General features: G+C 42.9%; 2 protein-coding genes across 2 annotated transcripts in view; one reads left to right on the top strand and one right to left on the bottom strand.

Moving 5' to 3' along the window:
• The window catches only part of LOC126418662 (required for meiotic nuclear division protein 1 homolog), a 95,679-nt gene extending 78,338 nt beyond the window's left edge, over window positions 1–17,341 (bottom strand). Inside the window, exons 1-2 of the mRNA XM_050085546.1 lie at window positions 16,844–17,341; window positions 11,257–11,383 (exon numbers count right to left, since the gene is read on the bottom strand). Of these exons, the coding sequence (XP_049941503.1) occupies window positions 11,257–11,383; window positions 16,844–17,191 (475 nt within the window). The 5' untranslated portion in view covers window positions 17,192–17,341. The remainder of the gene's footprint in view (window positions 1–11,256; window positions 11,384–16,843) is intronic.
• Window positions 17,342–17,639: 298 nt separating this feature from the next.
• LOC126418643 (DNA polymerase interacting tetratricopeptide repeat-containing, protein of 47 kDa) overlaps window positions 17,640–25,808 on the top strand; it is an 80,633-nt gene continuing 72,464 nt past the window's right edge. Inside the window, exon 1 of the mRNA XM_050085503.1 lies at window positions 17,640–18,040. Within this exon, the coding sequence (XP_049941460.1) occupies window positions 17,882–18,040 (159 nt within the window). The 5' untranslated portion in view covers window positions 17,640–17,881. The remainder of the gene's footprint in view (window positions 18,041–25,808) is intronic.

Below are 25,808 nucleotides of genomic sequence, written 5' to 3'. Positions count from 1 at the left end.
ATCTCCTGACAAATGATCAGGATAATGAGTATTATATTCAAATAATTATGTTTTTCATGTTATACTTTCTGACATGTTCCACATCCAAGAATCATCTCATTTTTGGGTCTATGGAACGAAAATTGAAGCTAATCTAATCTTACAATGTATCCTTTACTTCAATAAAGACATCATACCGAAGTAACATAAGAAGTAAAATTGAAAACAAAAAAGACAAACTTCACCGGCCAAAATGACCAGCAGCAGCCCTCTAGGTAGTTCGCTAATGCCGGTCCTCCTAAAGTTAAAAAATCCGGCATATCATATTGTCATAGCAGCAGTGCTACAATATCTGGTTTTTAAATAAACCTTTTTTAATATAAATATGTAATGTTTATTCATTAAATCTCCATTGACTCGAGAAATTGCGTTATTACAGAAAATGGGAAAAGTGATCAGTGATATTTTAACATATACTAACAATTGTAAAAGAGCAACAATGACATAGGAACTGGTACAGCACTACTGAACCAATAATGGACCTGTTGCTGTGGGGCATGGCCTATTAGGTGGTACACTGTACATGTAGTGTTCAAGTTTGCACTGTATGGTAGTTTCTGACGTCGTCAGACACCAATTGTATTTCAGAATGGTGCCATCCCTAGTTTGGAAGTATTGTATGATGTGTGACAGCAATGAAATACAATGCTCCATTTGCTTTAAAAGATTAAAAATGGGAGCAGGAACAACAAACTTGTGGCATCACAATGTTCCTTGGAAGAGAAGGTAAATTTAATTGATAAATCTACAATTAGGGACATAAGATGAACATCAACACAAGAAAAACAAGGATAATGGAATGTAGTTGAATTAAATCAGGTGACGCTGAGGGAATTAGACTAGGAAATGAGACACTTAAATTAGTAGATGAGTTTTGTTAGTTGGGCAGCAAAATAACTGATGATGGTCGAAGCAGAGAGGAAATAAAATGTAGACTCTTGATGGTTAGGAAAGCATTTCTGAAGAAGAGAAATTTGTTAACACTGAGTATAGATTTAAGTGTCAGGAAGTCTTTTCTGAAACTATATGTATGAAGTGTAGTGATGTATGGAAGTGAAACATCAACAAGAAACAGTTTAGACAAGAAGAGAACAGAAGCTTTTGAAATGTAGTGCTACAGAAAAATGCTGAAGATTAGATGGATAGATCAAGTAACTAACGAGGAAGTACTGAATAGACTTGGGGAGAAGAGGAATTTGTGGTACAACTTGACAAGAACAAGGAACTGGTTGTTAGGACACTTTCTGAGGCACCAAAGGATCATTGATTTAGTATTGGAGGGAAGCGTGTGGGGTAAAAATCGTAGAAGTAGACCAAGAGATGAATACAGTAAGCAGCTTCAGAAGGATATAGGTTGCAGTAGATATTCAGAGATGAAGAGGCTCGCACAGGATGGAGCAGCATGGACAGCTGCATCATACTAGTCTTTGGACTGAAGACCACAACAACAAAAACATCTAAAATTTTATTGACATGCTACTAACTTAGGATAATCTGAACTCTTATTATTGTGCATGCTACCATCCAAAATAGATATTGTGTAGGTTCGGTGGACACCAGAATACTGCTGTGGGAGGGATGGGAAGGATAATGTGTAGGATTCCACCACCCACTGAACCTACACAATATCTTCGTCCTTCCCTACTCAACCCTTACTCTCAATCCATTGCCTCATGGCTCGTATCACTGTAATAGACCTAGATGAAAGACCTGTCCCATACACCAACTCCCACCACCACTTATTGCAGTCTGGTCACAAACACCATCTATCCCATCCAAGGCAGAGCTACCTGTGAAATCCGTCATGTGATCTACAAGCTAAGCCGCCAGTGTGCTCCGTTCTACGTGGGCTTGAGAACCAATAAGCTTTCTGTCCACATGAATGGTCACTGACAAACTGTGGCCAACAAACAACCTTACCACCCAGCTGCTGAGCACGCTGCCCAACACAACGTTCTGCATTTCAATGACTGCTTCACAGCCTGTGCCATCTGGGTCCTTGCTACCAACACCACATTTTCTAAATTGTGCAGGTGGAGACTCCCTGCACTTTATCCTAATATCCCGTAACCCTTCTGGCCTCTATCTTTGTTAGTCACTGTCCTTTAGCCACCTATCCCTTTCCCTGTTCCCACTGCAGCACTACACAGCCTTCTATTGAACCAATACAGCCGGCCCCCCTCCCACCACCCCCGCCCCGCCCTGTCCTCCATCCAACTTCCCGAATGCACTTCGTTGCCCTACTATCTCCCCATCTCATCCCTGCATGCTCCCACAAGCAGCACTTTACTGCCCCCCACCCCTATTTTCTATTCCTCGCCCTCCGTGCCTCAGCCTCCTCTTCACCCCCAACCACCCAGACTGCTTCTCCCATCATGCGCTGCTGCTCGCAGTTCGGCCTTGGCAGCCAAAGGCAGTGGTCATGTGAGTATGAGTTGTGTTTGTGTGAATGTGTGTGTGTACATTGTCTAGTTCAGGAGGCGGCCATTTGGCTGAAAGCTAACTTTCAAATCATAGACCACAGCAATCAGTCATATTTTTCTTTCAGGTTTTATTAAGCGAATCTAGAGTTTGGCTAGTGCCTCTATTCTTTCAGGTTTTATTAGGCAGATCTACATTTTGGCTAGTGCCTAGCCATTATCAAAGCTAAAAATTACAATAAGAACATAGTCATCTGATAGTATAAAAAGTTAAAACTTGTGGCATAATGTATATGACTTATACATTATATTACATACCATTATTTCATGGTCTCTATGCATGTCCTTGCATGTCAGTTCCCGGATCTTCAGGCTTCCGTCACAGTTCGTTTGAGACTAGTGTATAACAAAGGTAGGTTTTGTGGAGAAAACATCGGTACCAAGGTGACAGAAGCCCGAACAATGTGGGACTGACATGCTAGGACATGCATTGGTACCATGAAATAGTGGAATGTAATATAATGTATAAGCCATTAAGATTAAGCCACGAGTTGTAACTTTTTATACGATCACCTGACTATGTACTTCTTGCATCTTTTAGCATTGATAATGGCTAGGCACTAGCCAAAATCTAGATTTTCCTATTAATACCTGAAACAAAAGGATGACTGACTGCTGTGCTTTATCATTTGAAAGTCACATCACAGTTGTTGAATGCACCCACATTACTAATGGAAGTTTAGCTTGATAAAAACTAACTGCTTAGTAGCCTTTTTGTTGTGCATCTGCGACTCACCACTTCCACAATATGGTGAGTAGCAGTCTATCCTTTCATAATATCAACATTATCAGATGCCTCAATAAAATGAATACAATTTACATTAAACAGGTTTCCCTAATGTACTCTCTCTGGTTTTTGATTACTTGCTAATCCGTTGTCAACCAGTCATTTTGATACCTCATTTGTTCTACACCTAATAAATTCTCAACCTTTAGTTTATGATTCTCACATAAACCTTGTATGTGGTGTTCAGTAAGCTAATTCCTCTAGTGTTCTTGTAATTATCCAGTCTTCTTTTTGAAATCGTGCTTGTGACCATGCTTTTGAAATAGCTCTATTTCTACATTAAATATTAAATAAATGTAGTAGTCTCTTATGTAGCAGAGTGCTTCCACAGTTTAGCACTTCAACATTTATGTTGGACGTCATTTATCTGAGCAATTTCTTGCTCCACAAGATATTGTTTGCCTCCTGTGAATATAACATTCTGTTATGCTTTTATACAGCTATCACAAGATTCCTGATGAACTAGTTTTGGTGCTCGATTAGCTGCATTTCTCTCATTTGTTAATTTGATGATTCTCTTTATGAGTATTATTTGAATAAAGACAGTAGTGTTGGTGGCAACTTTTATGTTGTAAGAGTGAGAGACAAAAGAAAGTGGGGACAGTACAAAAGATTCAATCAAAACAGAAATACTACAGACAGTGAATTTATAGTTCACTCTGATAGAGTGGCCAAATTAACAGTGTAACCCGTGTGTGTGTGTGTGTGTGTGTGTGCGCGCGTGCGCGCACGTGTGGATGCAGCACAGCACTTCACAAAACAGTGCTATGAATGGGAGCAGGAAATGGCCAACAAAAATCCTGAGTCTGATTGGCTGAAAGATCCAAATGTCAAATAAACTTGTGGAGTTATTTGGAGCCAGTGAAATGGAGGAATCCGGCAATAGTGCTAGCACAATTTGTCTGTCTTGCAGCACAACACCAAGAGTGCACAGATTCTTGCCACAGTCACAAGTGTGATGCAACAGATGCTCTGAGGACAGACAACAACATTTCTGTAGGAACATGTGTCTTGAAGAATGTTTAAAATTTTAGTGGATAAGGTTTTGTGATTTTGAAGATTAGCAATCTGAGATTGTTAGACCTTAAAGCAGGCTCAGTGCTTTATGGCGGAAGATTCATCCTGTTGCTGATGAGGTTAACAGAAACTAAGCACAAATTTGGATAGTGAGGAGGCAGATTGGCCATGCCCCTTTCAAATAACTCATCTTGACATTTCATGTTAATTGATTCACAGAAACTCTGGAAAAACTAAATTAGGTTGGCCAGATAGTGATACCAGGTCCACTTTTCAAGAATGCAAGTGCCTTCTGCTGACTACTGCCCCCTGCCACAATGCTATAAAAATGGCCACTATGATAGCTTTTGTAGGTCACACTGATAGTAAGCTACAGGATAGTTTTTTTATCACATGCTCTTCGTACTCAAGTTGTAAAATAGTTATCTGTATGAAAAAACCAGACAAGCGCGAGAAGTACTCGCCCTCTGCGGGTTCCACACAAACTTAATAATTCATCTACAGGTTTTGGTGAAAGAGTTTGCAAGTATCAAAATATGTGACATGAGTGACCCAATCTTTTGGTTGTGTTGACTTAGACACTTAAAGGGACTTTAGACCTTTATATTTGACATACATTTCAACTTGATATCTCTACCCACTCCTGAGAAAATGGGGTATTAAGAGATGGACATACATGTGGTCAACAAAGTGAACCTATAAGGGTTCTGTTTTTACCTTTTGAGGTACAGAACCCTAAAAAAGGAAGACTAAGATTTAATGTCAAATTGTCATTGCACATAACATGAGCTCTTGATCATACAACGTAAATTAGTAGGAACATTCTGGTAGAATGTAAGTAAATTAGGAGTAAAAGAGATCATTCACCAAAATAGCAGAAGCACTGGGTCAATGACAGGCACACACAAAAGAGAAAGAAAATTTACTAGCTTTTGGAATAAATCCTTTGTCAAGCTAGAGTACCAACTCTCTCTCTCTCTCTCTCTCTCTCTCTCTCTCTCTCTTTCTCTGCTGCAGAAGACAGGAGTCTGGGTGGCTGGAACAATTAACAATCAAGAGCCGTCATTACAAAAGCTTGATAAGAGACCATAACAGAGGAAAAGAGCAAATGTCATTAATCACATCGTTTGTGTAGTGATGTTGTCAGAAATTACTGTGGAATATGAACAGTAACAAGCTATGTGTCAACAGATGGTGTACATAGGTTTACTAAATGAGGGATCAACATATGGCCCATTTGTTTTGTAGCAGGAGTTGAAATAGTTGCACCAAACCCTTATGTGAAAACAACCACAGAAGGTGCTATGCATTTCACAAAATCCCAAGTTTGCAAAAAATTTGACATTACAAGAAAAATAATTTTGTGTGTACGATAGACTGCTGACTACTTTACTGTTCAGTAACTGTTGCAGAACTTTTCCTTGCAACCATAGCCAACCTTTTTGTACCAATATCAGATTTGTAGGCTTCACCAAATCACAACCAAACTATCATCGTCCAACCTAAACTAGATCTCAGGTAATGCTGGGATTAGTACCTAACTATAACTTTAATGCCAAAAAAGAAGAAAAAATATGGAAAAAGTGGCAGTGGAAATTTATGCTTACTTTCTACGACCCAACGTAGCCACTAATAATCTGCAGTGAATATATGGTCACAATTTTGTCCCCCCCCCCTCCGCCCCAAACTTCTCTTGCAGCCAGTAGTGCTCCTGTTCTAGACTTCAGAAATAACAACAACAACAATAAAAACAACAACAACAACAATAAAAATATCATAAAGATGACATATATATATATATATATATAACAAAAACGCTGGCAGGTCGATAGACACACAAACAAACACAAACATACACACAAAATTCAAGCTTTCGCAACAAATTGTTGCCTCATCAGGAAAGAGGGAAGGAGAGGGGAAGACGAAAGGAAGTGGGTTTTAAAGGAGAGGGTAAGGAGTCATTCCAATCCCGGGAGCGGAAAGACTTACCTTAGGGGGAAAAAAGGACAGGTATACACTCGCACACACGCACATATCCATCCACACATACAGACACAAGCAGACATATTTAAAGACAAAGAGTTTGGGCAGAGATGTCAGTCGAGGCAGAAGTGTAGAGGCAAAGAAGTTGTTGAAAGACAGGTGAGGTATGAGTGGCGGCAACTTGAAATTAGCGGAGATTGAGGCCTGGCGGATGACGAGAAGAGAGGATGTACTGAAGGGCAAGTTCCCATCTCCGGAGTTCGGATAGGTTGGTGTTGGTGGGAAGTATCCAGATAACCCGGACGGTGTAACACTGTGCCAAGATGTGCTGGCCGTGCACCAAGGCATGTTTAGCCACAGGGTGATCCTCATTACCAACAAACACTGTCTGCCTGTGTCCATTCATGCGAATGGACAGTTTGTTGCTGGTCATTCCCACATAGAATGCGTCACAGTGTAGGCAGGTCAGTTGGTAAATCACGTGGGTGCTTTCACACGTGGCTCTGCCTTTGATCGTGTACACCTTCCGGGTTACAGGACTGGAGTAGGTGGTGGTGGGAGGGTGCATGGGACAGGTTTTGCATCGGGGGCGGTTACAAGGATAGGAGCCAGAGGGTAGGGAAGGTGGTTTGGGGATTTCATAGGGATGAACTAACAGGTTACGAAGGTTAGGTGGACGGCGGAATGACACTCTTGGCGGAGTGGGGAGGATTTCATGAAGGATGGATCTCATTTCAGGGCAGGATTTGAGGAAGTCCTATCCCTGCTGGAGAGCCACATTCAGAGTCTGGTCCAGTCCCGGAAAGTATCCTGTCACAAGTGGGGCACTTTTGTGGTTCTTCTGTGGGGGATTCTGGGTTTGAGGGGACGAGGAAGTGGCTCTGGTTATTTGCTTCTGTACCAGGTCGGGAGGGTAGTTGCGGGATGCGAAAGCTGTTTTCAGGTTGTTGGTGTAATGATTCAGGGATTCCGGACTGGAGCAGATTCGTTTGCCACAAAGACCTAGGCTGTAGGGAAGGGACCGTTTGATGTGGAATGGGTGGCAGCTGTCATAATGGAGGTACTGTTGCTTGTTGGTGGGTTTGATGTGGACGGACGTGTGAAGTTGGCCATTGGACAGGTGGAGGTCAACGTCAAGGAAAGTGGCATGGGATTTGGAGTAGGACCAGGTGAAACTGATGGAACCAAAGGAGTTGAGGTTGGAGAGGAAATTCTGGAGTTCTTCTTCACTGTGAGTCCAGATCATGAAGATGTCGTCAATAAATCTGTACCAAACTTTGGGTTGGCAGACTTGGGTAACCAAGAAGGCTTCCTCTAAGCGACCCATGAATAGGTTGGCGTACGAGGGGGCCATCCTGGTACCCATGGCTGTTCCCTTTAATTGTTGGTATGTCTGGCCTTCAAAAGTGAAGAAGTTGTGGGTCAGGATGAAGCTGGCTAAGGTGATGAGGAAAGAGGTTTTAGGTAGGGTGGCAGGTGATCGGCGTGAAAGGAAATGCTCCATCGCAGCGAGGCCCTGGACATGCGGAATATTTGTGTATAAGGACGTGGCATCAATGGTTACAAGGATGGTTTCCGGGGGTAACAGATTGGGTAAGGATTCCAGGCGTTCAAGGAAGTGGTTGGTGTCCTTGATGAAGGATGGGAGACTGCATGTAATGGGTTGAAGGTGTTGATCTACGTAGGCAGAGATACGTTCTGTGGGGGCTTGGTAACCAGCTACAATGGGGCGGCCGGGATGATTGGGTTTGTGGATTTTAGGAAGAAGGTAGAAGGTCGGGGTGCGGGGTGTCGGTGGGGTCAGGAGGTTGATGGAGTCAGGTGAAAGGTTTTGCAGGGGGCCTAAGGTTCTGAGGATTCCTTGAAGCTCCGCCTGGACATCGGGAATGGGATTACCTTGGCTGAGGGACTGCGTCAGCTTTCAGACAACACCACATACAAAGTTGCCAAGGTAACCCCATTCCCGATGTCCAGGCGGAGCTTCAAGGAATCCTCAGAACCTTAGGCCCCCTGCAAAACCTTTCACCTGACTCCATCAACCTCCTGACCCCACCGACACCCCGCACCCCTACCTTCTACCTTCTTCCTAAAATCCACAAACCCAATCATCCCGGCCGCCCCATTGTAGCTGGTTACCAAGCCCCCACAGAACGTATCTCTGCCTACGTAGATCAACACCTTCAACCCATTACATGCAGTCTCCCATCCTTCATCAAGGACACCAACCACTTCCTTGAACGCCTGGAATCCTTACCCAATCTGTTACCCCCGGAAACCATCCTTGTAACCATTGATGCCACGTCCTTATACACAAATATTCCGCATGTCCAGGGCCTCGCTGCGATGGAGCATTTCCTTTCACGCCGATCACCTGCCACCCTACCTAAAACCTCTTTCCTCATCACCTTAGCCAGCTTCATCCTGACCCACAACTTCTTCACTTTTGAAGGCCAGACATACCAACAATTAAAGGGAACAGCCATGGGTACCAGGATGGCCCCCTCGTACGCCAACCTATTCATGGGTCGCTTAGAGGAAGCCTTCTTGGTTACCCAAGTCTGCCAACCCAAAGTTTGGTACAGATTTATTGACGACATCTTCATGATCTGGACTCACAGTGAAGAAGAACTCCAGAATTTCCTCTCCAACCTCAACTCCTTTGGTTCCATCAGTTTCACCTGGTCCTACTCCAAATCCCATGCCACTTTCCTTGACGTTGACCTCCACCTGTCCAATGGCCAACTTCACACGTCCGTCCACATCAAACCCACCAACAAGCAACAGTACCTCCATTATGACAGCTGCCACCCATTCCACATCAAACGGTCCCTTCCCTACAGCCTAGGTCTTCGTGGCAAACGAATCTGCTCCAGTCCGGAATCCCTGAATCATTACACCAACAACCTGAAAACAGCTTTCGCATCCCGCAACTACCCTCCCGACCTGGTACAGAAGCAAATAACCAGAGCCACTTCCTCGTCCCCTCAAACCCAGAATCCCCCACAGAAGAACCACAAAAGTGCCCCACTTGTGACAGGATACTTTCCGGGACTGGACCAGACTCTGAATGTGGCTCTCCAGCAGGGATAGGACTTCCTCAAATCCTGCCCTGAAATGAGATCCATCCTTCATGAAATCCTCCCCACTCCGCCAAGAGTGTCATTCCGCCGTCCACCTAACCTTCGTAACCTGTTAGTTCATCCCTATGAAATCCCCAAACCACCTTCCCTACCCTCTGGCTCCTATCCTTGTAACCGCCCCCGATGCAAAACCTGTCCCATGCACCCTCCCACCACCACCTACTCCAGTCCTGTAACCCGGAAGGTGTACACGATCAAAGGCAGAGCCACGTGTGAAAGCACCCACGTGATTTACCAACTGACCTGCCTACACTGTGACGCATTCTATGTGGGAATGACCAGCAACAAACTGTCCATTCGCATGAATGGACACAGGCAGACAGTGTTTGTTGGTAATGAGGATCACCCTGTGGCTAAACATGCCTTGGTGCACGGCCAGCACATCTTGGCACAGTGTTACACCGTCCGGGTTATCTGGATACTTCCCACCAACACCAACCTATCCGAACTCCGGAGATGGGAACTTGCCCTTCAGTACATCCTCTCTTCTCGTCATCCGCCAGGCCTCAATCTCCGCTAATTTCAAGTTGCCGCCACTCATACCTCACCTGTCTTTCAACAACTTCTTTGCCTCTACACTTCTGCCTCGACTGACATCTCTGCCCAAACTCTTTGTCTTTAAATATGTCTGCTTGTGTCTGTATGTGTGGATGGATATGTGCGTGTGTGCGAGTGTATACCTGTCCTTTTTTCCCCCTAAGGTAAGTCTTTCCGCTCCCGGGATTGGAATGACTCCTTACCCTCTCCTTTAAAACCCACTTCCTTTCGTCTTCCCCTCTCCTTCCCTCTTTCCTGATGAGGCAACAATTTGTTGCGAAAGCTTGAATTTTGTGTGTATGTTTGTGTTTGTTTGTGTGTCTATCGACCTGCCAGCGTTTTTGTTCGGTAAGTCACCTCATCTTTGTTTTTATATATAATTTTTCCCACGTGGAATGTTTTTTATATATATATATTGGGTATTCAAACATTAATTAGGAGTTAAATAAGCTGATACTAAAAAAGAGATAGATCGCTACTCACCATATAGCGGAGCTGTTGAGTTGCAGTAAGGCACAACAAAAGGAGTACTAAACAAATGGGCCTTCGGCCACAAGGCTTTCTTCTGAAATAGACAACATACACACCTTGGCAGCCAGGGACAGAGGTCGTGTAGTGTGAGCTGCGTTAGCATGAATGGCGTCTGTTGCCTATTACAGAAGAAGGCCTTCTGGCCGAAATCTCACATAGTAGTCTTTTTGTTGTGCCTGTCTGCTACTCAACAGCTCCACTATACGGTGAGAAGCAATCTATCCTTTTCGTAATATTGTCATTGTTCCATCCTAGATTAACCATTCCTTAGTTAAATAAGTCAGTAAAAATGAATAAAAAGTATGAAAGTGATATTAATAACGAAGCTGTGACTAAATTTAGAAAGGATAAAAGTACTACTTATCAAGCAGCAACACAGACTTAAATGTTCCTTCAAACGGAAAAAAAAGAAATGGATTGATATGAAACTAATGGGCTTAAATTGGAAAGTCACCCATGTTCCAGGTCAATGGAGAGAAAGCAGAACAGGAAAATCATTAATTGCACTGCTTTCCTTCTTTAGCTTGGGAGTTACTGACTTTTTCTGCAATTTCCCCCCATCTCTGCCACAAGAAGCAGTTTCTCCTTTCCAAAGCTAGCATTTACATGACTTTCTGTTAGTGACTAATGTTCATTATCACTGAGTAATCAGACTTTTTCATCTGTATTTTATTGCTTGTACAATGTGAGTTATACATGTAATTAAAGAAAACTACTTTTCTTATTAATTCTAATACATTACCTGCCTGATTAGTATCTGTACCATCCCCTAATGGTCGCACTTCATAGAGATCTTGCTGAATTAATCCCTCCCTGAGCTTCTCCAACTCATACTCCTCAGCTGTAGCATATGCAACAACATTCCAAAACTGAAAAATATTGTATTTCTAGTTAAGTATCATTATAGTACTTTACTATCAAACAATTTATTAGTGTGTGTGTTACTTTCATTCCACAAAACGATTACCTGGGAGCTAAAAACGTGAACTGTGAATAAATATCTGTTTATAACCAAACACTCCTGTGCAGACATGTTGATGTGATGTGTTATAGCTCATGTGTTACGCAAAACAGATTATAATGTAAGAGAAAGAAAGAAGGAACAGTAGAGCCTTACATCCAAAAAATGGAGTGATAATTAGTCACAGCCACAGGTAGCAGGTATGTTTAATAACTATTTCTTAAACGTAGCAAAAAATCCAAGGACACACTGTTCAAGAGAAAGCAGTATACTGAAAAAGCAACTCATGCAAAAATTCAATCACATGAGTGTCTGACCACCTTCTCCTACTGAAAATAAGAAAATTACACATTCTCTCAAGCCAACGGCACTGCCACAGTAGTGCCACCAGTTCCCGCCAGATCACTGAAGTGAAACACTATCAGGCTTGGCTAGCACTTGGATGAGTCACTGTTCAGGTCTGCTGAGTGCTGTTGGCAAGTGGGGTGCACTCAGCTCTTGTCAGGCAAATTAGGGAGCTACTTGATCAAGAAATAGTGGCACCACATACAAAAACTGACAATGGCTGAGAGAGCGGCATGCTGACCACATGCCTCTCCATATCCACATCGGTGACGCCTTAAGCGCTGAGGATGACACGGCAGCTGGTCAGTACTACTGAGTTTTCAAGGCCTGTTCAGAATTCTATCAAAAATAAAAACTTATCTGGGTCTGGTGGTGTTTCCAACTGAGTACTAAAGATTTGTTCCCATATAATAAGTGCTGTCTTTTCTGAGGTATGTAATGCCACAAACTCAGGGCATTTTCCCAGAGATAATGAAATATGGCATTGTTAAAATATCTCTATAAGAAAGGTGACAGGAGAGATAACTACTGCTCCATAACACAACTGCCATCATGAAATACAAAATTTCTGAGGTGATTTATTCTAGAATAGTGTGCCAACCAGAGCAACAACAACATCATCAGTAAATCACAATTTACCCACCCGGTTACCGTGCAGTCTACCACACTGCTTTCCAGGCGAGAGGGCGTGCCGGTCCCCAGCACAAATCTGCCCAGTGGATTAGTGTCGAGGTCCAGTGTGCCAGCCAGTCTGTGGACAGTTTTTAAGGCGTTTTTCCATCTGCCTCAGCATGTGGGCTGATTCCCCTTATTCCGCCTCAGTTACACTATGTCAGCGATTGCTGCGCAAACACTTTCTCCATGTATGCATCCACCATAATTACTCTACCACGCAAACTTTGGGGTTACACTCGTCTGGTGTGAGACGTTCCCTGGCGGGGGGGTTCCATTGGGTGCCGAACTGCACAATAACCCTGGGTCGGTGTGCGGCAAGTGGACCGCTGCACCCTGTTAAAAGGTTGTGAATTACCGAGGGCTCCAGCGGAGACGAGGCCTCTCTGTTGTTTCTAGGGCCCCGATTCCATACAAATCACAGTTTGGATGTCAGAAGAATTGCCCAACTGAGAATGTCATTTACACATTTATTAACCAAGTTTTACAAGAGATAAGTAACAAAATAGCACTGGTTGGTATTGTCTGTGACCTATCTAAGGCACTTATCTGTGTGAATCACAATATTCTCCCAGAATAATTGAGGTTTTATGGAACTAATGGTCACTTTTATAGAGCATTCTACCACAACAACCCACTTTCCAAAAACTGTACAGCTAAAAAACAACTATTGGTAGAGTTCTATTCTCTTTCTGCTTGTGCACATATCATGTTGCATACCATACATTACTTGGCCTACGTTACAGGATGTAGCGATATCCAGTCAGTTGACATGTTTAATTGTTTGAGTGTTCAAATTGTGATATAGGTTATGTTTTTAAAAGTTTTTCATGCATAGTGGTTTTTCTATATTGATCTGACAGTATGTGTTATGTGACTCAATCACATATTGAAACGGCAAGTTTGCTTTTGGGAGCATATCCCACTCTGCTATCATGATGACTATCACCAGGGCATTAATTACATCGACAGGTAGTCTCAACAAACAGCGAGGTTTTCATCTGATAAGGTCACAATTACATGTGGAACTTAATGAAACATGGAATATGGTTTGAAAAATATAGATAGGTGATTTACGACATACTTTTTCTGACTTACCGTAGTAAGCTTGTGGTCACTCGTCTGTGCACTTCTATACTCAACACAGGCATTAGCGAAAATTTTCTTTTTCTTTGGTGGGTATTGTTGAACTCATTTTAGAAGTTAAGGTGTTTTATATTGGTGTTTTTTGGTGCAGGGCTTCATGAAGCTCTCATCTGTGACACACTGATCTTCACAATGACAACAGAACTACGCTTAATTAAATCTTATCTGTAGAACTGACTTTGTTCATTGCTTTTGGTTCACTGTTGTCACCATCTTTTCAACACATAGAAACTATTCTCTGAGCCTTTCATTAAACACAATCACTATTAACGTATGGCCTGCTTTTAAGTATGGCAACTAAAGTGTAAGATGCTATACTTACACCAGAAAAACCACACTCCCTGCAATTTAGTGCATAGGAAGAACAGTAGATGATGATGATGATGATGATGATGATTGGTTTGTGGGATGCTCTACTGCACGGTTATCAGCACCCGGAGAAATACCCAACCTTTGCTCAGTCCAATCTTGCCACTTTCAAGAATGACGATGAAATGATGAGCACAACACAAACACCCAGCCATCTCGAGGCAGGTGAAAATCCCTGACCTTGCTGGTAATCGAACTCAGGACCACATGCTAGGGAAGCGAGAACACGACCGCAAGACCGCAAGCTGCGGACAAGAACAGTAGAGCCAACAATGGGGCATAAAGCTGGTGAAAACAGTTGCAAAAAAGGATACAACAAAGGCGTCTGATCCCACCCATCGGCTTTGACCTATGACGTAAGGGTGTTGTGTTGTGTGATGTCTGATGGCGCGGAGTTTAGTTTATAAGTGTGTTGTGTTTGTAGATTTCGTCTTTTTGCGGTTGGTGGTGTCCTCTGGTGGTGTATTGGGTTCATTTGGGTGTTGGTGCTTGAAGTGTGCATTTATCGGTTGTGACTGTTATAGAAGAACAGAAATTAGTTTCACTGAGATAAGAATTAAGTTTCCAATGTGTTTATGTTATTGCGGTGTCATTTGATGTTATTGGTTTGCTGTTTGTCACACGGTAAGTTGTTTAATTCAATTTGTGGCTTATTTTGTTGGGTGTGGATATGACTTCTAAGTTTAATAGTGTGTGTCTGCGGGCTGAAATGGGGGACGACATTTTGTGTCATTAAGTTTCTGTAACTTTTTGGCTTGTGACGGAGATAGTGAAATGAAGTGTATGAGCATAATATGCGAGTTGGGGATAAGTGTGTAGGGCCGGAACTTTTTTATAGTAAGTACTCGTTTTTTTGGGTCTACTGTTCGCATGTTATGATGTTCGGTGGGTTTTTATGTGTTGTTGGGTCGGTGTTATGTACTGCATGTGTTGGTGGTTGATGTTTTGGTATTGGCACTTGTGGTTGATTTATGTACCTTGGGGGAAATACTGGATTTCAATTTTTTTGGTATCGTCAGTTGTATTTGACCTGCATAGGTCATGGGAAGTGTTCGAGTCCAATGTGTCATAGCTGTGTGTTTTGGTGTCAGGAGTTGCTGTTGACCTATGTAGGTCAAGGGAAGTGTCCGATTCTAATGTGTCGTTGTGGCTGTTTTGGTATCGTGTGTTGCTGTTGACCTATTTAAGTAAAGGGAAGTGTCAGATTATAATTTTTGTTGTTTTAGGTGTTGGTTTTGTGGTATTGATAGTCGCGGTTTGATTATAATTTTTGAAGTAGTTGGTGATGGGAAGTGACCGATTCCTGTTGATATTGTAAGTGTAGTGGAACTTGGGAATTTTGTGGTGTTTTTAAGCCGTCGTTTTGTGTGATTTGGGATCGTGGTGTGTGTGTGTGTGTGTGTGTGTGTGTGTGTGTGTGTGTGTGTGTGTGTGTGATATCCTGAGGCTCAAAGGGGTTTTTCTTTAATTTCATGTAGAATATACTATTTTTGGGGCCAGATATGCCTAAAATACATATTAAAACAGGACTTTTTTTTGCAAGTTTACTTTTGCAGAATGGTTGGTACGGTATGCTGAACTTCGGGTCTTAAGCATTGCTTTTGTGAGTAGTCCAGTATACTGGACCGTGGGCCTCAGGAGGTTATATTTACTTTGTCCCCACCCAAATATCCCCAAAAAAATGGTTCAAATGGCTCTGAGCACTATGGGACTCAACTGCTGTGGTCATCAGTCCCCTAGAACTTAGAACTACTTAAACCTAACTAACCTAAGGACATCACACCCACCCATGCCCGAGGCAGGATTCGAACCTGCGATCGTAGCGGTCGCACGATTCCGGACTGCGCGCCTAGAACCGCGAGACCACCGCGGCCGGCCCAAATATCCCCAATTACTCGCGCTGGTCCCGTTAGTTTGATTATATTTTTGGAGCGAGATGTGTGTGTTGGTTTTATATGAATTTCGTGTTCGTTGTCGTTTATGTAATGACGTCATAGGCGCCATATTGGAAATGTTGAGAATTGAAACTTCCTGGCAGATTAAAACTGTGTGCCCGACCGAGACTCGAACTCGGTCCCGAGTTCGAGACTCGGTCGGGCACACAGTTTTAATCTGCCAGGAAGTTTCATATCAGCGCACACTCCAATGCAGAGTGAAAATCTCATGCTGAATGTTGACAATTGTCGTTTTGGCCAATTGGTGACGTCATGGGTCAAAGCAGACGGGTGAAATCTGACGCTTCTGTATTCCCGTCATTTCAATTGCTGAGTGCACATAGCATTTATTGTACAAAATCATATTTACCGAAGTACTCAAAATAGACTGGTACGTTTCGGCACAACTCAAGGTAATTTCCAAGACGGCTAGGTATCGAAGTTCCACCCTTACCGCCAAGCGATACTGTATACTAGTATAGTTGTATTATCTCATTTTGACCGACGTCTGAACATACACTACTATTCTGTCAGAAGACGGGGGCATTAATCTTTTTCACTGCTGTGCAATTAAAGTTGTCCTCTTACAAGATATCACTAAATCGTTCACCACCATAAGCCCATCACAATGGCAATAAGATCTACATGGGGACAAAGCAGACAATAAAAAAATGGCTCTGAGAACTAAGGGGCTTAACATCTGAGGTCTTCAGTCCCCTAGAACGTCGAACTACTTAAACCTAACTAACCTAAGGACATCACACACATCCAAGCCCGAGGCAGGATTCGAACCTGCGACCGTAGTGCCTAGAACCGCTCGGCCACTCCGGCCGGCAAAGCAGACAATACAGTAACAACAATGCAAACAGGAATTGTAAGAACTATCCACATTTATACTTTACCCCTGGCTTGCTGACACCTTTTTCCTCGACAGCTGTTCGCTTCTTACGCGGGACCAATTTCTTCGTTTGCAGCGCTGAGAAACTTTCGTGAATGCCTTGGGGATCGTGCATGGATTTCGTGGATTCAGATCGCATAAGTATGTCTTTAATTTTTTCCGGTGGCCGACACAACAGACGTAAGTTGCGGGAAAAAATTGCATAATTTTGAAAATTTGTCTGTCCAATGACGGAATGGACAGTAGTATTTTTCTTCGCTTCCGAAAAAAATCTGTTACATCTCAAAACATTACTGTATGGACAAAAAGCTATTCTCCCCCTTAAAACCAAATGCTGCAGCATTACTTTCATACTTCCTCTGATATTTACGTTTTTCAGTAGTTTCTAACCGAAACAAAAAGGGACACCACATGAGCGTCTTCCTAGCAATATACGACACTTCACCTGTGGGACAAACATAAGCATTAAGCAATGAAACTTTGCGGCAACAAAAACAAACACACACATTCTTATGTTCTTAAACATGTTCACCAACTGATGATATGCAAGGACAAGTATGCCAACTGAAGATTTGCAGTTTAAAACAACTATGCACCGGAAGTCGATCCCCCATTGCTACATACTATATGAGTGGAAAAATCCAGAGTCTAAAATTATTTTGTTGAAAATTTGGTACCGTGCCATTCGAGCTCTTTTTAGAATAGTAAGACAGGAACCCACCTTTATCTTGGTCGAGTGAAATATCTTTCCCCTTGTGGATTTTATTCCTCTTCGTTTTCTTTGTGCTCGATCGGCGAAATGTTTTTGTTTTGAAGATGTGTGTTGTGATGTCTAGTGTTACTCATTGACATCAACAGTGTTGTATAAATTATGAATTTCATCTTGTTAATGCATTTAGATATATTTATAAACCACATATCACGGTACCATGTGCTGATTAGAGTTAGATGTCTAGTGCGCACGTAACAAAGAGTACGCAGTTCTCATCAGCACAACGATACGCAATTCTCATCAGCACAACGACCTCATCGTTTCACCAGAATGGAAAACCATTCAGCAAAACCGAAGAAAACGAGTCAAATGACTGACGAGGAGAGGTTACAACTAGCAGAAAAGCTGGATAAAGAACTGGACGAGTATATTGCAGGATTAGAGAGACGTCCATATACCGAAGGATGGCCGGAAGACCGTTGGCGAGAGGTACAGTATACTTGTGTGACTGATGAAGACAGTACTATGTGTACTGTGCTGGTCTTATGGATGTTTTATAGCACTGATCAGTCTGTTTGTGTATATTGCACAAACTAGACAGTAAGTTATCGAAGACCATTGAAAACATCAGTATCCAGTCTGTTCAGCCATGCACTTCTGTGTAATACCCACAACAGATTAAAACTGATTTCGATTCTCGTTTTATTCGTATACTGTCAGTAGGGAATGAACTTCACAAGTAAGCATTACACATTCCGTTTGGGTAATTTCATGTGAAATCACCCAGTAGCCGTTGCCCATATGTCACAGATTTTTTCTGAAAATTTGGTGTAAGAATGTACATAATGAGTTTGGATTAAAATATTTTTTCTCGAATTTTTTTGACCAAAATTGTAATTAGGAGACCATTTTGAAATGTGGGCCCCTTCTACCAACTGGTGTTGAGAAACGAAATGCCTTGTAAGCTTGTAACCACTACAACTTTTTGATTTATGAATCAATTTCATTCAATTTGGTGTCACTGGAAAGCAAAAGAATAGAGCTAGGGCCTATAATATAAAAATTATTAAAGTGCTGTGACTAAGCAACAAAGGTTTGAAAATTTGTGATTAATGTAATTTCTCACAATTTTTTTAACAAATTTCAGGATTTTTTTTCCCAGCAAAATCATTAGTTTCACCATCTGAATTTTTGTTTCAAATAATTCCTACTGCCATACTTTTCAACATAAAAAAATTGGAAGGATGTTTGTCCTCTGTTGTAAGATCTTATACTTTTTCAGTAATGCTGTAATAATTAATTGCTTTAAATAGCTAATCAGGAATACATGAAAAAAAATGAAAAATTCAGTCTAGCAGCAACACTCACATGCAACACAGGCTGTGTGTGTTAGATTTTTGTGTGTCTGTGCACTTATATGTGTGAAGGACGTTTTTGTCTTGATTTTGTGCTTCTTACATAAGCAGCCATTCTGTCTGGTAATTAGAGAACAAGAAAAAGTTTCAAACCATCCAATTCTTTTCTGCAACATACACAGTTGATTAAAAATAACATCATCATCATCATTTAAGACTGATTATGCCTTTCAGCGTTCAGTCTGGAGCATAGTCCCCTTTATAAAATTCCTCCATGATCCCCTATTCCGTGCTAACATTGGTGCCTCTTCTGATGTTAAGTGTATTACTTCAAAATCATTCTTAACCGAAATCAGGTACCTTCTCCTTGGTCTGCCTCGACTCCTCCTACCCTCTACTGCTGAACCCATGAGTCTCTTGGGTAACCTTGCTTCTCCCATGCGTGTAACATGACCCCACCATCTAAGCCTGTTCGCCCTGACTGCTACATCTATAGAGTTCACTCCCAGTTTTTCTTTGATTTCCTCATTGTGGACACCCTCCTGCCATTGTTCCCATCTACTAGCACCTGCAATCATCCTAGCTACTTTCATATCCGTTACCTCAACCTTATTGATAAGGTAACCTGAATCCACCCAGCTTTCGCTCCCATACAACAAAGTTGGTTGAAAGATTGAATGGTGCACAGATAACTTAGTCTTGGTACTGACTTCCTTCTTGCAGAAGAGAGTAGATTGTAGCTGAGCACTCACTGCATTAGCTTTGCTACACCTCGCTTCCAATTCTTTCACTATGTTGCCATCCTGTGAGAATATGCATCCTAAGTACTTGAAACTGTCCACCTGTTTATATCTCTTTCCCACAGACATTACTTTCGTTTTGGAGATGCTAATCTTCATACCATAGTACTTACATTTCTGATCTAACTCTGAAATATTACTTTGCAAACTTTCAATCGAATCTGCCATCACAACTAAGTCATCCGCATATGCAAGACTGCTTATTTTGTGTTCACACATCTTAATCTCACTCAGCCAGTCTATTGTTTTCAACATATGATCCATATACACTCCTGGAAATGGAAAAAAGAACACATTGACACCAGTGTGTCAGACCCACCATACTTGCTCCAGACACTGCGAGAGGGCTGTACAAGCAATGATCACACGCACGGCACAGCGGACACACCAGGAACCGCGGTGTTGGCCATCGAATGGCGCTAGCTGCGCAGCATTTGTGCACCGCTACCGTCAGTGTCAGCCAGTTTGCCGTGGCATACGGAGCTCCATCGCAGTCTTTAACACTGGTAGCATGCCGCGACAGCGTGGACGTGAACCGTATGTGCAGTTGACGGACTTTGAGCGAGGGCGTATAGTGGCCATGCGGGAGGCCGGGTGGACGTACCGCCGAATTGCTCAACACATGGGGCGTGAGGTCTCCACAGTACATCGATGTTGTCGCCAGTGGTCGGCGGAAGGTGCACGTGCCCGTCGACCTGGGACCGGACCGCAGCGACGCACGGATGCACGCCAAGACCGTAGGATCCTACGCAGTGCCGTAGGGGACCGCACCGCCACTTCCCAGCAAATTAGGGACTCTGTTGCTCCTGGTGTATCGGCGAGGACCATTCACAACCGTCTCCATGAAGCTGGGCTACGGTCCCGCACACCGTTAGGCCGTCTTCCGCTCACGCCCCAACATCGTGCAGCCCGCCTCCAGTGGTGTCGCGACAGGCGTGAATGGAGGGACGAATGGAGACGCGTCGTCTTCAGCGATGAGAGTCGCTTCTGCCTTGGTGCCAATGATGGTCGTATGCGTGTTTGGCGCCGTGCAGGTGAGCGCCACAATCAGGACTGCATACGACCGAGGCACACAGGGCCAACACCCGGCAGCATGGTGTGGGGAGCGATCTCCTACACTGGCCGTACACCACTGGTGATCGTCGAGGGGACACTGAATAGTGCACGGTACATCCAAACCGTCATCGAACCCATCGTTCTACCATTCCTAGACCGGCAAGGGAACTTGCTGTTCCAACAGGACAATGCACGTCCGCATGTATCCCGTGCCACCCAACGTGCTCTAGGAGGTGTAAGTCAACTACCCTGGCCAGCAAGATCTCCGGATCTGTCCCCCATTGAGCATGTTTGGGACTGGATGAAGCGTCGTCTCACGCGGTCTGCACGTCCAGCACGAACGCTGGTCCAACTGAGGCGCCAGGTGGAAACGGCATGGCAAGCCGTTCCACAGGACTACATCCAGCATCTCTACGATCGTCTCCATGGGAGAATAGCAGCCTGCATTGCTGCGAAAGGTGGATATACACTGTACTAGTGCCGACATTGTGCATGCTCTGTTGCCTGTGTCTATGTGCCTGTGGTTCTGTCAGTGTGATCATGTGATGTATCTGACCCCAGGAATGTGTCAATAAAGTTTCCCCTTCCTGGGACAATGAATTCACGGTGTTCTTATTTCAATTTCCAGGAGTGTATAATATGAACAACAGTGGAGACAGGTTGCAGCCTTGTCTTACCCCTGAAACTACTCTGAACCATGAACTCAATTTACCGTCAACTCTAACTGCTGCCTGACTATCCATGTAAAGACCTTTAATTGCTTGCAAAAGTTTGCCTCCTATTCCATAATCTCATAGAACAGACAATAACTTCCTCCTAGGAACCCGGTCATATGCCTTTTCTAGATCTATAAAGCATAGATACAATTCCCTGTTCCATTCATAACACTTCTCCATTATTTGCCGTAAGCTAAAGATCTGGTCCTGACAACCTCTAAGAGGCCTAAACCCACACTGATTTTCATCCAATTGGTCCTCAACTAATACTCGCGCTTTCCTTTCAACAATACCTGTGAAGATTTTACCCACAACGCTGATTAAAGAGATACCTCTGTAGTTGTTACAATCTTTTCTGTTTCCATGTTTAAAGATTGGTGTGATTACTGCTTTTGTCCAGTCTGATGGAACCTGTCCCGACTCCCAGGCCATTTCAATTATCCTGTGTAGCCATTTAAGACCTGACATTCCACTGTATTTTATGAGTTCCGACTTAATTTCATCCACCCCAGCTGCTTTATTGCACAGCAATCTATTGACCATTTTCACCACTTCCTCAAATGTGATCCTATTTCCATCCTCATTCCTATCCCATTGTACATTGAAATCTGAAACATTACTGATCGTATTTTCACCTACATTGAGCAACTCTTCAAAATATTCCCTCCATCTGCCCAAGGAATCCACAGGATTCACAAGCAGTTTTCCTGACCTGTCCAAAATACTTGTCATTTCCTTCTTACCTCCCTTTCAAAGACTGCTAATTACACTCCAGAATGGTTTTCCAGCAGCTTGACCCAAAGTCTCCAACCTGTTTCCAAAGTCTTCCCAAGATTTCTTCTTGGATGCTGCAATTATCTGTTTGGCTTTGTTTATTTCTTCAACATAACTTTCACTGTCTACCTGAGTTCTAGTATGTAGCCATTTTTGATACGCCTTCTTTTTCCTTTTACAGGCTGCCTTGACTGTGTCGTTCCACCAAGCTGTTTGCTTCATCCTACCTTTGCACATTACTGTTCCAAGACATTCTTTAGCCACTTCTAGTACTGTGTCCCTGTACCTTGTCCATTCCTTTTCCAATGACTGTAATTGACTACATTCAACTAACTAGTGCCTTTCTGAGATCATTGTTATGTACTTGTACCTGATTTCCTTATCCTGAAGTTTCTCCACTCTTATCCTCCTACATATGGACCTGACCTCCTGCACTTTCGGTCTCACAATACCAATTTCGCTGCAGATTAAATAATGATCAGTATCATCAAAGAGTCCCCTGAATACACGTGTGTCCCTCACAGCCTTCCTGAATTCCTGATCTGTTATTATATAGTCAATGACAGATCTGGTTCCCCTGCCTTCACCGAGCGGGGTGGCGCAGTGGTTAGACACTGGACTCGCATTCGGGAGGACGACGGTTCAATCCCGCGTCCGGCCATCCTGATTTAGGTTTTCCGTGATTTCCCTAAGTCGCTCCAGGCAAATGCCGGGATGGTTCCTCTGAAAGGGCACGGCCGACTTCCTTCCCCATCCTTCCCTAATCCGATGAGACCGATGACCACGCTGTCTGGTCTCCTTCCCCAAAACCAACCATCCCCTGCCTTCCCAAGTATACCGGTGAATGTTCTTATGTTTAAAAAAGGAGTTTGTGATTACTAAGCCCATACTGGCACAGAAATCCAAGAGTTGTTTCCCGTTCCTGTTGGCCTCCATATCCTCTCCAAATTTACCCATAACCTTTTCATACCCTTCTGTTCGATTTCCAGTCCTGGCATTAAAATCACCCATGAGCAGAACACTGTCCTTGTCCTTTACTCTAACAACTACATCACTGAGTGCATCATAAAAACTATCCATCTTATCTTGATCTGTCCCTTCACAATGCGAATATACTGACACAATCCTAATTTTCTTGCTAGACACTGTCAAATCTATCCACATCAGTCGTTCGTTTACATACCTTATTGCAACTACGCTGAGTTCCATCTCTTTCCTGATTTAAAGCCCTACACCCCATTGTGCTATTCCTGCTTTGACTCCTGACAGGTAGACCTTGTATTCTCCCACTTCCTCTTCTTTCTCACACCTTACCCGAATGTCACTAACAGCTAAAACATCCTGCCCCATCTTACTTGCAGCCTCTGCCAGCTCTACCTTCTTCCCAGAGTAGCCCCCATTGATATTAATAGCTCCCCATCTCATTACCATTTGTTTGCCGAGTCGTATCTTAGGAGTCCCTGGTTTGTCAGTTAGAGGTGGGACTCCGTCACCTCCAAAGGTCCGAGGCATTTTGCTCTGATTGTTGCCAACATCGTATTTAAAGTACCGGGGAAGCAGGTTGCTAGCCTTACTTGCCCCGAGTCCCATTGAGTTTTACCCCTAACGGTTGAGGGACTAACTGGTGGATTTGGTAGTCTTTGCCATATGAGCACAAAGGTGACCACAACTCAGAATATGTCCGAGATGCTCAGCCTTATTCCAAAGTAACTGGTATCCCGACTGTCGGGACCACTTACATGGCCACTCATACGTTGCCCGTGGTTCATGAACTAGGACATGACTACAGGAACCCACACCATGAACCACTTGATGGAAAATGAACCACAATGTAAAACAAATATTCTTTAGGTTTTGTGTCATCAGTTGTGTGTTAGGAGAAAAGTAGTAGCAGTGAAGAGCTTGATTTAATAGATATGTCAAGCCTGGATCAAGCTGATATTGAATTATTGAAGCTAAGGAGCACCTGTGAAATATTGAGAGTGTTTGTTTTTCTCACAAAAGGCTCTATTTGGGAACATTTGAAAACAGACAAAGAATTTGCTGTGACCCTTTTAAGAAGCATTGTAAAAAGACTGCTAACAAGGGAACCTGCCCATCGCACCCCACTCAGATTTAGTTATAAGTTGGCACAGTGGATAGGCCTTGAAAAACTGAACACAGATCAATCAAGAAAACAGGAAGAAGTTGTGTGGAAGAATGAAAAAAAAAAAAAAACAAAAAAAAAAAAAATACAAACTGAGTAGTCCATGTGCAAGATAAGCAACGTCAAGGATAGTATGTGTTCAGGAGCGCCGTGGTCCCGTGGTTAGCGTGAGCAGCTGCGGAACGGAAGGTCCTTGGTTCAAGTCTTCCCTTGAGAGAAAAGTTTAATTTTTTATTTTCAGACAATTATTATCTGTCCGTTCGTTCATTGACGTCTCTGTTCACTGTAATAAGTTTAGTGTCTGTGTTTTGCGACCGCACCGCTAAACCGTGCGATTAGTAGACGAAAGGACGTGCCTATCGAATGGGAACTGAAAACGTTTGATCGCAAGGTCGTAGGTCAACCGATTCCTCCACAGGAAAACACGTCTGTTATATTCTATACGACACTGGTGACAGCATATGTTGTCAACCCGCCTAACTTGTACGCTTGGCGAATGGGTAAATAGATTCTTCTACCTTGCCCGATTTAGGTTTTCTTGTGGATGTGATAATCACTCCCAAAAAAGTGATCACATCGGATGGACAGATAATAATTGTCTGAAAATAAAAAATTAAAATTTTCACTCGAGGGAAGATTTGAACCACGGACCTCTCGTACTGCAGCTGCTCACGCTAACCACGGGACTACGGCGCACATGAGCTCATATTTCCTTTGATGTTGCATATCTTATGCATAGACTACTCAGTTTGTATATTTTGCTTATTTTTTTCATACTTCCACACAATTTCTTCCTGTTTTCTCGATTGATCTGTGTTCAGTTTTTCAAGGCTTATCCACTGTGCCAACTTATAACTAAATCTGAGGGGGGCTGCGATGGGGAGGTTCCCTTGTAAGAAATCTTTGAAACCAATTTCTTTAACCATGGAAAAGAAATATAGAACCTGTGGACTTATCCCAGGTATCAAGCTGTGCATAACATGTAGTAAGGACATTTTATCTCCTGTAGGGGATAACTTTCCAGGGATGGATGAATGTGAAGTTGAAGATCAAGAATATACACAAGATCCATCTAAAGCTCTTCAAAAACTTAATGAAAGTTGTGAATTACTTGAAATTTCACCATTTAAGGTTACCAAGAGAGCACAAGACAGGCATCCAGAATACATTCGATTCAAGTCTCGTCGCTTAGCTTTAAAATTCCAGCAAACAGCATCAGAAACGCTACATGTTCCAGTGAAAAATGTATCTGAAGAAACTGACAGTACTGAATGTACAGACTGTAATAGTTTAACGCAAAAACTTAAAAAGAAATTCAGCGAGAAGTTCTGTTAAAGAAAAACTACAAATACTTACCTTAGCACCAGCTTCATGGAGTAAAGAAAAAATTCCGAATGTTTTTTAACACAA

Source organism: Schistocerca serialis, chromosome 9 (assembly GCF_023864345.2).
Source record: "Schistocerca serialis cubense isolate TAMUIC-IGC-003099 chromosome 9, iqSchSeri2.2, whole genome shotgun sequence".
In the NCBI taxonomy this organism is placed as follows: Eukaryota; Metazoa; Arthropoda; class Insecta; order Orthoptera; family Acrididae; genus Schistocerca; species Schistocerca serialis.
The sequence above is the reverse complement of the archived record's forward strand: the minus strand, read 5'-3'. Positions and strand labels throughout refer to the sequence as shown.